The sequence below is a fragment of the Tachyglossus aculeatus genome, chromosome 2, assembly GCF_015852505.1.
Source record: "Tachyglossus aculeatus isolate mTacAcu1 chromosome 2, mTacAcu1.pri, whole genome shotgun sequence".
Lineage (NCBI taxonomy): Eukaryota > Metazoa > Chordata > Mammalia > Monotremata > Tachyglossidae > Tachyglossus > Tachyglossus aculeatus.
Genome location: NC_052067.1, coordinates 173369340 through 173383232, shown reverse-complemented (window position 1 = coordinate 173383232; position 13893 = coordinate 173369340). Strand labels below are relative to the sequence as shown.

The 13893-nt window shown below is 44.8% G+C and overlaps 1 protein-coding gene across 1 annotated transcript in view; it reads left to right on the top strand.

Moving 5' to 3' along the window:
- Positions 1–13636, top strand: part of PLCZ1 (phospholipase C zeta 1) — a 97859-nt gene extending 84223 nt beyond the window's left edge. Inside the window, exon 14 of the mRNA XM_038771419.1 lies at positions 13466–13636. Coding sequence (XP_038627347.1) covers positions 13466–13548 — 83 coding nt within the window. The 3' untranslated portion in view covers positions 13549–13636. The remainder of the gene's footprint in view (positions 1–13465) is intronic.
- Positions 13637–13893: the final 257 nt, after the last annotated feature.

Below are 13893 nucleotides of genomic sequence, written 5' to 3'. Positions count from 1 at the left end.
TGCCAAATCCAATGGCTCCTACTCTATCCTAATCCTCCTCGACTTCTCAGCTGCCTTCGACACTGTGGACCATCCCCTTCTCCTCAACATGCTATCCAACTTTGGCTTCACAGACTCCGTCCTCTCCTGGTTCTCTTCTTATATCTCCAGCCATTCATTCTCAGTCTCTTTTGTGGGCTCCTCCTCCCCCTCCCATCCTCATACTGTAGGGGTTCCTCAAGGGTCAGTTCTTGGTCCCCTTCTGTTCTCTATCTACACTCACTCCCTCGGTGAACTCATTCGCTCCCACGGCTTCACCTACCATCTCTACGCTGATGACACCCAAATCTACATCTCTGCGCCTGCTGTCTCTCCCTCCCTCCAGGCTCGTTTCTCCTCCTGCCTTCAAGACATCTCCATCTGGATGTCTGCCCGCCATCTAAAACTCAATATGTCCAAGACTGAACTCTTTATCTTCCCTCCCAAGCCCTGTCCTCTCCCTGACTTTCCCATCACTGTTGACGGCACTACCATCCTTCCCATCTCACAAGCCCGCAACCTTGGTGTCATCCTCGTCCCCGCTCTCTCATTCACCTTTCACATCCAAGCCATCACCAAAACCTGCCTGTCTCACCTCCGCAACATCTCCAAGAACTGCTCTTTCCTTTCCATCCAAACTGCTACCCTGCTGGTTCAACCTCTCATCCTATCCCAGCTGGATTACTGCATCAGCCTCCTCTCTGATCTCCCATCCTCCTGTCTCTCCCCACTTCAGTCTATACTTCACACTGCTGCTCAGATCATCTTTGTGCAGAAATGCTCTGGGTATGTTACTCCCCTCCTCAAAAATCTCCAGTGGCTACCAGTCAACCTATGCATCAGACAAAAACTCCTCACTCTCGACTTCCAGGCTGTCCATCCCCTCGTCCCCTCCCACCTCACCTCCCTTCTCTCCTTCTCCAGCCCAGCCCGCACCCTCCACTCCTCTGCCACTAACCTCCTCACTGTGCCTCATTCTCGCCTGTCCCACTGTCAGCCCCCGGCCCACGTCCTGCCCCTGGCCTGGAATGCCCTGCTCCCTCTGCCCCTCCGCCAAGCTCGCTCTCTTCCTCCCTTCAAAGCCCTACTGAGAGCTCACCTCATCCAGGAGGCCTTCCCAGACTGAGCCCCCTCCTTCCTCTTCCTCCCCTCCCCATCCCCCCTTCCTTACCTCCTTCCCCTCCCCACAGCACCTGTATATATGTTTGTACATATTTATCACTCTATTTATTTTACTTGTACATATTTACTATTCTATTTATTTTATTTTGTTAATATGTTTTGTTGTTTGTCTCCCCCTTCTAGACTGTGAGCCTACTGTTGGGTAGGGACCGTCTCTATATGTTGCCAACTTGTACTTCCCAAGCGCTTAGTACAGTGCTCTGCACACAGTAAGTGCTCAATAAATATGATTGATTGATTGATTGAATGATTAGTACAGTGCTCTGCACACAGTAAGTGCTCTAGACTGTGAGCCCACTGTTGGGTAGGGACCGTCTCTATATGTTGACAAATTGTACTTTCCAAGCGCTTAGTACAGTGCTCTGCACATAGTAAGTGCTCAATAAATATGATTGGGTAGGGACTGTCACTATATGTTGCCAACTTGTACTTCCCAAGTGCTTAGTACAGTGCTCTGCACACAGTAAGCACTCAATAAATACGACTGATTGATTGATGATTGAATGTATGATTGAATGAATAAATACGATTGAATGAATGAAGGAATGATCCCTACCCAACAACAGGCTCACAGTCTAGAAGGGGAAGACAGACAACAAAACAAAACATGTGGACAGGTGTCAAGTTGACAGAACAAATAGAATTAAAGCTAGATGCACATCATTAACAAAATAAATAGAATATTGAATATGTACAAGTAAAATAAATAGAGTAATAAATCTTTACAAACATATATACAGGTGCTGTGGGGAGGGGAAGGAGGTAGGGCTGGGGGAGATGGGGAGGAGGAGAGGAAGAAGGGGTTCAGTCTGGGAAGGCCTCTTGGAGGAGGTGAGCTCTCAGTAGGGCTTTGAAGGGAGGAAGAGAGCTAGCTTGACGGCTGTGTGGAGGGATGACATTCCTGGCCAGATTAACTTGTATCTCCCCCGCTGCTTAGAACAGTTCTTGGCACATAATAAGCCCTTAAAAATACAATTATTATTTTTGTTATTATGATTGTTTTTGCTAAGTGTCCTGGATTTCTTACTTGGGTAACGAGTCCCACAGGCTGGCTAAGCATTCTCCTAATGCAACAGACTGGTTCCCAGAAACTCTCTCACCCTTCCGATTGCTTGCTATAGGAAGATCGAGTTCCGGTTCCCTATTTCATTCAATCGTATTTATTGAGCACTTACTATGTGCAGAGCACTGTCCTAAGTGCTTGGGAAGTACATTTCGACAATATATAGAGACGGTCCCTACCCAACAATGGGTTCACAGTCTAGAAGGGGGAGACAGACAACAAAACAAACCATGTAGACATATGTCAAAATCGTCAGAACAAATAGAATTAAAGCTATATGCACATCATTAACAAAATAAATAGTAAATATGTACAAGTAAAATAAATGGAGTAATAAATCTACACAAGTGCCATGGGGAGGGGAAGGGGGTAGGGCTGGGGGGATGGGGAGGAGGAGAGGGAAAAGGGGGCTCAGTCTGGGAAGGTCTTCTGGAGGAGGTGAGCTCTCAATAGGGCTTTGTAGGGAGAAAGAGAGCTAGTTTGGTGGATGTGTGGTGGGAGGGCATTCCAGGCCAGGGGAAGGACGTGGGCCAGGGGTCGACGGCGGGACAGGAGAGAATGAGGCCCAGTGAGGAGGTTAATGATGGTAGAGGAGCGGAGGGTGCAGGCTGGGCTGGAGAAGGAGAGAAGGGAGGGGAGGTCGGAGGGGGCGAGGGGATGGACAGCCTTGAAGCCAAGAGTGAGGAGTTTTTGCTTGATGCGTAGGTTGACAGGCAACCACTGAACATTTCTGAGGAGGGGAGTGACATGCCCAGAGCATTTCTGTACAAAGATATTTGATTTTACCTACCATTTTATCGCATCATTCTGCTTGATGGTTGATGATGATGATGACATTTGTTAAGCGCTTACTATGTGCGAAGCACAGTGGGAGCTTCTGTTGCTATGGAATATTCGGGGTCTAGTATAGGGACCCCTCTCAGGGTCGACGCTGGGGAGTTTCCAGCCCTCTACTAGTCTTGGCTATGGGAGGGAGAGTGAAACAGAGGCCTGTCCTTGCCATTCCTAGCTTGGGTAGTGGCTAGTGAGTGTCAGGTCATCTGCTACAAGGCAAAACTCCCCCATGCTGGGCAGCAGCGGCCCGGGACAGAGTCCAGGGTGGAGACTCGAGTTGACTGCGCGGAAGGAGGCAATGGTCAATCGATTCTGGATTTTTCCCAAGAAAACTCTGTGGATCCACTACTGGAACGATGGCAGATGGAGAGCGGGGCCTTCTGCGAGAGATGGGTCTGTGGTGTCGCTACGGGTCGGAGAGAACTCGATGGCATAAGATGAGACATCATCATCATCATCAATCGTATTTATTGAGCACTTACTATGTGCAGAGCACTGTACTAAGCGCTTGGGAAGTACAAATTGGCAACACATAGAGACAGTCCCTACCCAACAGTGGGCTCACAGTCTAAAAGGGGGAGACAGAGAACAAAACCAAACATACCAACAAAATAAAATAAATAGGATAGATATGTACAAGTAAAATAAATAAATAAATAAATAGAGTAATAAATATGTACAAGCATATATACATATATACAGGTGCTGTGGGGAAGGGAAGGAGGTAGGATGGGGAATGGAGAGGGGGAAGAGGGGGAGAGGAAGGAAAGGGCTCAGTCTGGGAAGGCCTCCTGGAGGAGGTGAGCTCTCAGCAGGGCCTTGAAGGGAGGAAGAGAGCTAGCTTGGTGGATGGGCAGAGGGAGGGCATTCCAGGCCCGGGGGATGACGTGGGCTGGGGGTCGATGGCGGGACAGGCGAGAACGAGGTACGGTGAGGAGATTAGTGGCGGAGGAGCGGAGGGTGCGGGCTGCGCTGGAGAAGGACAGAAGGGAGGTGAGGTAGGAGGGGGCGAGGGGATGGACAGCCTTGAAGCCCAGGGTGAGGAGTTTCTGCCTGATGCGCAGATTGATTGGTAGCCATTGGAGGTTTTTGAGGAGGGGAGTAATATGCCCAGAGCGTTTCTGGACAAAGATAATCCGGGCAGCAGTATGAAGTATGGATTGAAGTGGAGAGAGACACGAGGATGGGAGATCAGAGAGAAGGCTGATGCAGTAGTCCAGACGGGATAGGATGAGAGCTTGAAGGAGCAGGGTAGCAGTTTGGATGGAGAGGAAAGGGCGGATCTTTGCAATGTTGCGGAGCTGAGACCGGCAGGTTTTGGTGACGGCTTGGATGTGAGGGGTGAATGAGAGAGCGGAGTCGAGGATGACACCAAGGTTGCGGGCTTGTGAGACGGGAAGGATGGTAGTGCCGTCAACAGAGATGGGAAAGTCAGGGAGAGGACGAGGTTTGGGAGGGAAGACAAGGAGTTCAGTCTTCGACATGTTGAGCTTTAGGTGGCGGGCAGACATCCAGATGGAGATGTCCTGAAGGCAGGAGGAGATGTGAGCCTGGAGAGAGGGGGAGAGAGCAGGGGCAGAGATGGAGATCTGGGTGTCATCAGCGTAGAGGTGATAGTTGAAGTCGTGGGAGCGAATGAGGTCACCAAGGGAGTGCGTGTAGATCGAGAACAGAAGGGGACCAAGCACTGAACCTTGGGGAACCCCCACAGTAAGAGGATGGGAGGGGGAGGAGGAGCCTGCAAAAGAGACTGAGAAAGAACGACCGGAGAGATAAGAGGAGAACCAGGAGAGGACGGAGTCTGTGAAGCCGAGGTCAGATAGCGTGTTGAGGAGAAGGGGGTGGGCCACAGTGTCGAAGGCAGCTGAGAGGTCGAGGAGGATTAGGACAGAGTAGGAGCCAAGTATAGGGAACTCAGTTTCTTGGGAAGGAAGGGATGGAATTCAGTGGAGAAGAAGGCAGGGCTGGGGAGACGGTCATTCAGTCAGTCACTCATATTAATTGAGTGCTCACTGGGTGCAGAGCACTATACTAAGGGGTTGGGAGAGCACAATGCAACAGAATTACCAGACACTTTCCCTGTCCACAGTGAGCGTACAGTCTAATAATAATAATAATGATAATAATGGCATTTATTAAGCGCTTACTAGGTTCAAAGCACTGTTCTAAGCGTTGGGGAGGCTACAAGGAGATCAGGTTGTCCCACGTGGGGTTCACAGTCTTAATCCCCATTTTACAGATAAGATAACGGAGGCACAGAGAAGTTAAGTGACTTGCCCAAAGTCGCACAGCTGACAATTGGCAGAGGCAGGATTTGAACCCATGACCCCTGACTCCAAAGCCCATGCTCTTTCCACTGAGCCACGCTGCTTCTCTTCTAGAACGGGAGACAGACATTAACTGAAATAATATAAAGTCCACATGCCTCAGTCAGTGTCTGGGAGTTTGGTAGGTGATTCATTCATCCATTCAATCAACCATATTTATTGAGCGCTTAGTGTGTGCAGAGCACTGTACTAAGCGCTTGGGAAGTACAAGTAGCAACACATAGACACAGTCCCTACCCAACAATGGGCTCACAGTCTAGAAGGGAGAGACAGGTGATAGAAGTGAGGAGGAGAGGTTGCTGAATAATAATAATAATAACAATAATAAAGATGATAAAAGCATCCTTTAGACTTTAAGCTCATTGTGGGCAGGGGTTATATCTGTTATCATGCTGTTGTACAAGCACTCAGTATAGTGTTCTGCACATAGTAAGTGCTTAATAAATACCATTGATTGATTTATAATAACAATGATAGTATTTGTTAAGGGATAATAAAGATGATATAAGCATCCTTTAGACTTTAAGCTCATTGTGGGCAGGGGTTATATCTGTTATAATGCTATGTTGTACAAGCGCTCAGTATAGTGTTCTGCACATAGTAAGCGCTCAATAAATACGATTGATTGATTTATAATAACAATGTTAGTGTTTGTTAAGGGTGTGCCCTGTGCCAAGCACTGTACTATGCACTGGGGTTAACAGAGGATAATCGGGTTGTACTCAGTCCCTGTCCCATACAGTGTTCAATCAATCAATCAATCAATCAATCAATCAATCAATCGTATTTATTGAGCGCTTACTATGTGCAGAGCACTGTACTAAGCGCTTGGGAAGTACAAATTGGCATCACATAGAGACAGTCCCTACCCAACAGTGGGCTCACAGTCTAAAAGGGGGAGACAGAGAACAGAACCAAACATACCAACAAAATAAAATAAGTAGGATAGAAATGTACAAGTAAAATAAACAAATAAATAAATAAATAGAGTAATAAATATGTACAACCATATATACATATATACAGGTGCTGTGGGGAAGGGAAGGAGGTAAGACGGGGGGATGGAGAGGGGGACGAGGGGGAGAGGAAAGAAGGGGCTCAGTCTGGGAAGGCCTCCTGGAGGAGGTGAGCTCTCAGCAGGGCCTTGAAGGGAGGAAGAGAGCTAGCTTGGCGGATGGGCAGAGGGATTGGGGGCATTCCAGGCCCGGGGGAGGACGTGGGCCGGGGGTCGATGGCGGGACAGGCGAGAGCGAGGTACGGTGAAGAGATCAGCGGTGGAGGAGCGGAGGGTGCGGGCTGGGCTGTAGAAGGAGAGAAGGGAGGTGAGGTAGGAGGGGGCGAGGTGATGGACAGCCTTGAAGACCAGGGTGAGGAGTTTCTGCCTGATGCACAGATTGATCGGTAGCCATTGGAGGTTTTTGAGGAGGGGAGTAATATGTCCAGAGCGTTTCTGGACAAAGATAATCCGGGCAGCAGCATGAAGTATGGATTGAAGTGGAGAGAGACACGAGGATGGGAGATCAGAGAGAAGGCTGGTGCAGTAGTCCAGACGGGATAGGATGAGAGCTTGAATGAGCAGGGTAGCGGTTGGGATGGAGAGGAAAGGGCGGATCTTGGCAATGTTGCGGAGCTGAGACCGGCAGGTTTTGGTGACGGCTCGGATGTGAGGGGTGAATGAGAGAGCGGAGTCGAGGATGACACCAAGGTTGCGGGCTTGTGAGACGGGAAGGATGGTAGTGCCGTCAACAGAGATGGGAAAGTCAGGGAGAGGACAAGGTTTGGGAGGGAAGACAAGGAGCTCAGTCTTCGACATGTTGAGCTTTAGGTGGCGGGCGGACATCCAGATGGAGATGTCCTGAAGGCAGGAGGAGATGTGAGCCTGGAGGGAGGGGGAGAGAGCAGGGGCAGAGATGTAGATTTCACTGTTCACAGTTGAAGTGAGAAGGAGAGCAGGTACTGATTCTCCATTTTATAGATGAGGAAACTGAGGAAACTAAAGGAGTTGTGACCATCCAGCAGACAAGTCACCCAGCAGACAAGTGCTCAGTGCAGGGCCCTGCACAGTCAGTGCTCAATAAATACCTCTGGCAGTGCTCTTCGGTCACTTCCTATTGAAATCAATCAATCAATCAATCAATCATATTTATTGAGCGCTTACTGTGTGCAGAGCACTGTACTAAGCGCTTGGCAAGTACAAGTTGGCAACATATAAAGACAGTCCCTACCCAACAGTGGGCTCACAGTCTAAAAGGGGGGGAAATCACATTTTGATGCATATTCATATTCATTTTGATTCATATGTTGAAATCACACAATCCCTTTCGAGCCTGCAGTTCATTTCTGGAAAATTAGCACTCATTTTGTGTCTGCTTTGCTGATCTCTCAGGGGTGAATCTGGGTGCCTCCCCTCTGTTGATCACTCAGTCGAGCAGTGGTATTTACTGAGCACTTACTGTGTGCAGAGCACTGTACTAAGCGCTTGGGAGAGTACAATGCAACAGAGTTTGTAGGCATGATCCCTGACCTCTCTGTGCAGCCCAGTGGAGAGAGCTCAGGCCTGGGAGCCAGAGGCCTTAGGTTCTAATCCTGTATATATGTATATATGTTTGTACATATTTATTACTCTATTTATTCATTTATTTATTTTACTTGTACATATCTATTCTATTTTTTTTATTTTGTTAGTATGTTTGGTTTTGTTAACTGTCTCCCCCTTTTAGACTGTGAGCCCACTGTTGGGTAGGGACTGTCTCTATATGTTGCCAACTTGTACTTCCCAAGCGCTTAGTACAGTGCTCTGCACACAGTAAGTGCTCAATAAATATGATTGATTGATTGATTGATAATCCTGGCTCCACCACATACCTGCTGATTGTCCTTGGGCAAGTCATTTAACTTCTCTGGGCCTCCCGGAGAAGGGAGGACGAGTCTTTTGATCATTCATTCAGTTGTATTTATAGCTCAGAACAGTGCTTGGCACATAGTACATGCTTAACAAATACCATTATTATTATTTATTGAACTCTTACAGTGTGCAGAGCACTGTCCTAAGCTCTTGGGAGAATATAATATAGCAACAAATGGACACATTCCCAAATTCAATCCCTGTTCTGTCTCTTGCTTAGACTGTGAGTCCCGTGGGACCTGATTAGCTTGTATCTACCCCAGCGCTTAGTACAGTGCTTGCCACATAGTAAGCACTTAACAAATACTATTTTTATTATTATTAATATTATTGTTAGGTCATGGGTTCAAACCCCGGCTCCACCACTTAGCTGTGTGACTTTGGGCGAGTCACTTGGCTTCTCTGTGCCTCAGTTCCCTTATCAGTGAAATGGGGATTGAGACTGTGAGCTCCCCGTGGGACAACCTGATCACCTTGTGACCTCCCCAGTGCTTGGAACAGTGCTTTGCACATAGTAAGAGCTTAATAAATGCCAACATTATTATTATTATTATTATTATTATTATTATACAAGTGCTGCTATACGCAGGGGCTGTGTCCATGAATTCTGTTGTAACAGACTCTCCCAAGCACTTAGTACAGTGCTCTGTGCCCAGTCAGCGATCAGTAAATACCATTGATTTACTCTCCTACTGAGAGCTCACCTCCTCCAGGAGGCCTTCTCAGACTGAGCCCCCTCCTTCTTCTCCCCCTCCCCATCCCCCCACCTTATCTCCTTCCCCTCCCCACAGCACCTGTATGTATGTATATATTTGTACGTATTTATTACTCTATTTATTTATTTATTTTATTTGTACATATTTATTCTATTTATTTTATTGTGTTAATGTTTTGTTTTGTTGTCTGCCTCCCCCTTCTAGACTGTGTGCCCGCTGTTGGGTAGGGACCATCTCTATATGTTGCCAACTTGTACTTCCCAAGCGCTTAGTACAGTGCTGTGCACACAGTAAGCGCTCAATAAATACGATTGAATGAATGGTTATTATTGTTGTTGTTACAGAGAAGCAGCATAGCCCAGTGGAGAGGAGCATGAGCTTTGGAGTCAGAGGTCATGGGTTCAAATGCCGGCTCTGCCAATTGTCAGCTGTGTGACTTTGGGCAAGTCACTTCACTTCTCTGGGCCTCAGTTCCCTCATCTGTAAAATGGAGATTAAGACTGTGAGCCCCCCATGGGGCAACCTGATCACCTTGTAACCTCCCCAGCACTTAGAACGGTGCTTTGCACATAACAAGCGCTTAATAAATACTATTATTATTATTATTATTACTATTAGAGAAGCAGCATAGCCCAGTGGATAGAGCACGGGCTTTGGAGCCAGAAGGATCTGCGTTTCAATACCTACTCTGCCACTTGTCTGCTGTGTGACCTTCATTTCTCTGGGCCTCAGTTCCCTCATCTGTAAAATGGGGATTAAGAGTGTGAGCCCCCACTGGGACAGGGACCATGTCCAACCTAACTTGAATCTACCCCAGCACTTAGAGCAGGGTTTAGCACATAGCAAGCTCTTAACAAGTACCATAATTATTATTATTATTGTTGTTGCATTGAGTTTACAGTCAAGAGGGGGAGACAAATTGAAATGAATTACAAATACGTACAAAAGTGTTAGAGGGAAAGAAGGAGGGGTGACTGTCAAGTGCTTAAAGGCTGGCACATAATAAGTGCTTAACAAATATTGTAATTATTTTTACAGATCCAGGAGATAAAGAAGGGAGGGAGTAAAGGAAATTAGGGATTAGGCAGGGAAAATCTCTTGGAGGTGATGTGATTTTAATATGGATTTGAAGGTGGGGAGAGGGATCATCTACGGGATATGAAAGGGAAGGGAGTTCCAAGCCAGAGGCGGGATGTGAGTGAGAAGCCACCAGCAAAACAGATGTAAATCTATAATTCTATTTATCTATTTTGATGGTATTGACACCTGTCGACTTGTTTTGTTTTGTTGTCTGTCTCCCCCTTCTAGACTGTGAGCCCATTGTTCATTCATTCATTCATTCAATCATATTTATTGAGCGCTTACTGTGTGCAGAGCACTGTACTAAGTGCTTGGGAAGTCCAAGTTGGCAACATGTAGAGACGGTCCTTACCCAACAGCGGGTTCACAGTCTAGAAGGGGGAGACAACAAAACATATTAACAAAATAAAATAAATAGAATAAATATGTACAAGTAAACTAAATATTCATTCTTTCATTCAATCGTATTTATTGAGCGCTTACTGTGTGCAGAGCACCGTACTAAGCGCTTGGGAAGTACAAGTTGGCAACATCTTTTAGACTGTGAGCCCACTGTTGTTGAGTAGGAACTGTCTCTGTTGCCAAATTGTACTTTCCAAAGGAAGTCAGTGCTCAATAAATATGATCGAATGAATGATGAATGCTCCACACACAATAAGCACTCAATAAATACCACTGAATGAATGACTGAATGAGATCCCTTGAGATCAGCGAGGAGCAAAGTGTGCGGACTAAAGAGCCCAAGCTTGGGAGTCAGAGGTCATGGGTTCTAATCCTGGCTCCACCACTTATTAGTTGTGTGACTTTGGGCAAATCACTTCACTTCTCTGTGCCTCAGTTACTTCATCTGGAAAATGGGAATTAAGAATGTGAGCCCCACATGGGACAGCCCGATAATCTTGTATAGTAATGATAATAATGATGGTGTTTGTTAAGCACTTACTATGTGCAAAGCATTGTTCTAAGCACTGTTCTAAGGGGATACAAGGTGATCGGGTTGTCCCACGTGGGGCTCACAGTCTTAATCCCCATTTTAAAGATGAGGTAACTGAGGCACAAGGAAGTTAAGCGACTTGCCCAAAGTCACACAGCTAATTGGCAGAGTTGGGATTAGAACCCATGACTTCTGACTCCCAAACCCGCGCTCTTTCCACTAAACCATGCTACTTCTCTGTATCTATCCCAGCACTTAGAACAGTGCTTGGCACATAGTAAGCGCTTAACAAATACCATCATTATTATTATTTAGTAGGAAATTGGGGAAGTGTGGTTGGAAGAACAAGGCGATTGAGGGTTTTAAAGATGGTGAAGAGGAGTTTCCATTTGATGCGGAGGTAGACAGGGAAACATTGGAGGTTCAATCGATCATTCATTCAATCGTATTTATTGAGCGCTTACTGTGTGCGGAGCACTGTACTGAGCGCTTGGGAAAGTACAATACAACAATGAACAGTGACATTCACTGTTCACAGTGAGCTGGAAGGTCTTGACTAATGGGGAAATATGGATTACCATCTCTATATGTTGCCAACTTGTACTTCCCAAGTGCTTAGTACAGTGCTCTGCACACAGTAAGCACTCAATAAATATGATTGATTGATTGATTATATTTTTGCAAAAAAATGATCTGAGCAACAGAGAGAAATGGAGTGGGAAGAGTCAGGAGGCTGGGAGGTCAGCAAGGAGGCCGACGCAGTCATCCAGGTGGGAGAGGATGAGCGATTGGATTAATGTGCTAGTGGGTTGGATGGAGAGGGAAATGTGGATTTTAGTGATGTTCTGAAGGTGGGACTGACAGGATTTAGTGAAGCAGTGTGGCTCAGTGGAAAGGGCCCAGGCTTTGGAGTCAGAGGTAATGGGTTCGATCCCAGTTCTGCCACTTGTCAGCTGTGTGACTCTGGGCAACTCACTTAACTTCCCTGTGCCTCAGTTCCCTCATCTGTAAAATGGGGATTAAGACTGTGAGCCCCCTGTGGGACAACCTGATCTCCTTGTAACCTCCCCAGTACTTAGAACAGTGCTTTGCACGTAGTGAGCGCTTAATAAATGCCATTATTATTATTATTATGGATTGAATATGTGGTTGAATGAGAGAGAGGAGTCAAGGATAATGCCAAGGTTGAGGGCTTGTGAGGCAGGAAGGATGGCGGGGCCATCCACAGTGATGGGAAAATCAGCGAGTGGACTTGGTTTGGTTAAGGAGATGAGAAGTTGTGTTTTAGACAGGCTAAATTTGAGGTGGGGCAGGACATCAGGTAGAGAAGTCCTGATGGAGGGGGAAACACGAGACTGCAGAGAAGGTGAGAGATCAGGGGCAGAGAAGATGTGGGAATGGTAGAGATGGCAGTTGAAGCCGTGGGAGTGAATGAGTTCATTCATTCATTCATTCAGTCGTATTTATTGAGCGCTTACTGTGTGCAGAGCACTGGACTAAGCACTTGGGAAGTGCAAGTCGGCAACATATAGGGATGGTCCCTACCCAGCGACGGGCTCACAGTCTAGAAGGGGGAGACAGACAACAAAACTAAACGTGTGGACAGGTGTCAAGTCATCAGAATAAATAGAAATAAAGCTAGGTGCACATCATTAAGAAAATAAATAGAATAGTAAATATGTACAAGATAAATAGAATAGTAAATATGTACCATATTATATTATATTATTATATTATATTATATTATTATATTATATTATATTATATTATATTATATTATATTATATTATATTATATTATATTATTATATTATATTGTATTATATCACATTATACTATACTATATTATATTATATTTTATATTATGTTACATTATTTCATCATATGTTATATTATATTATATTATATTATTATATATTTAGTATATTATATTATTTTATTTTATATTATGTTATATTATATCACATATTACATTACATTATATCATATTATATCATACCATATCATATTACACAATATTATATCATATTACATTATATTATATTATATTACATTATATCATATCATTATGTATTATATTATATCATATTATAATATTATATTATATTATATTATATTATATTATTATATTATATTATATTATATTATATTATATTATATTATATTATATTATTATATCTATTATGTTATATTATAGTATATTACAACATTATTATATTCATATTTATATTATCATTTATTATATTATATTATATTACTATATTATTATTATATTATATTATTATATTATATTATATTATATTATATTATATTATATTATATTATATTATATTACATTATATTATATTATATTTTATAGTAAATATGTAACTCTGAGGGAGTTAATCGGATGTGATTCCCTTGGTAGGTTACCGACGAGTCCCTCTGTTTTCCAAACTGGGTGAGAGCCTCCATCCGGCATCTCTGTTCGTCTACATCTGGTACTACTGAGAGCGTTGATTCTGACCTCAAGAAAACTCTCCGCTGTCGTCATGGTCTCTGGCCGCCACTGCTGCTGTATTCCTCAATAAAGCAAGGTCCTGCACCCATGGGTCCTGTTTTCCCTCGGCAGGATTGGGCTAGAAAAGCAGCACGGAATAATGGATAGAGCGCAGGCCCGGGAATCAGAAGGTTGGGGAGTACTTGGCACATAACGCTTAACAAATACCATTAAGATTTATTGTCATTATTATCATTAATCCCGGCTCCACCCCGTGTCTGCTGTGAGCCCGCTGTTGGGTAGGGATTGTCTCTTTTTGTTGCCGAATTGTACTTTCCAAGTGCTTAATACAGTGC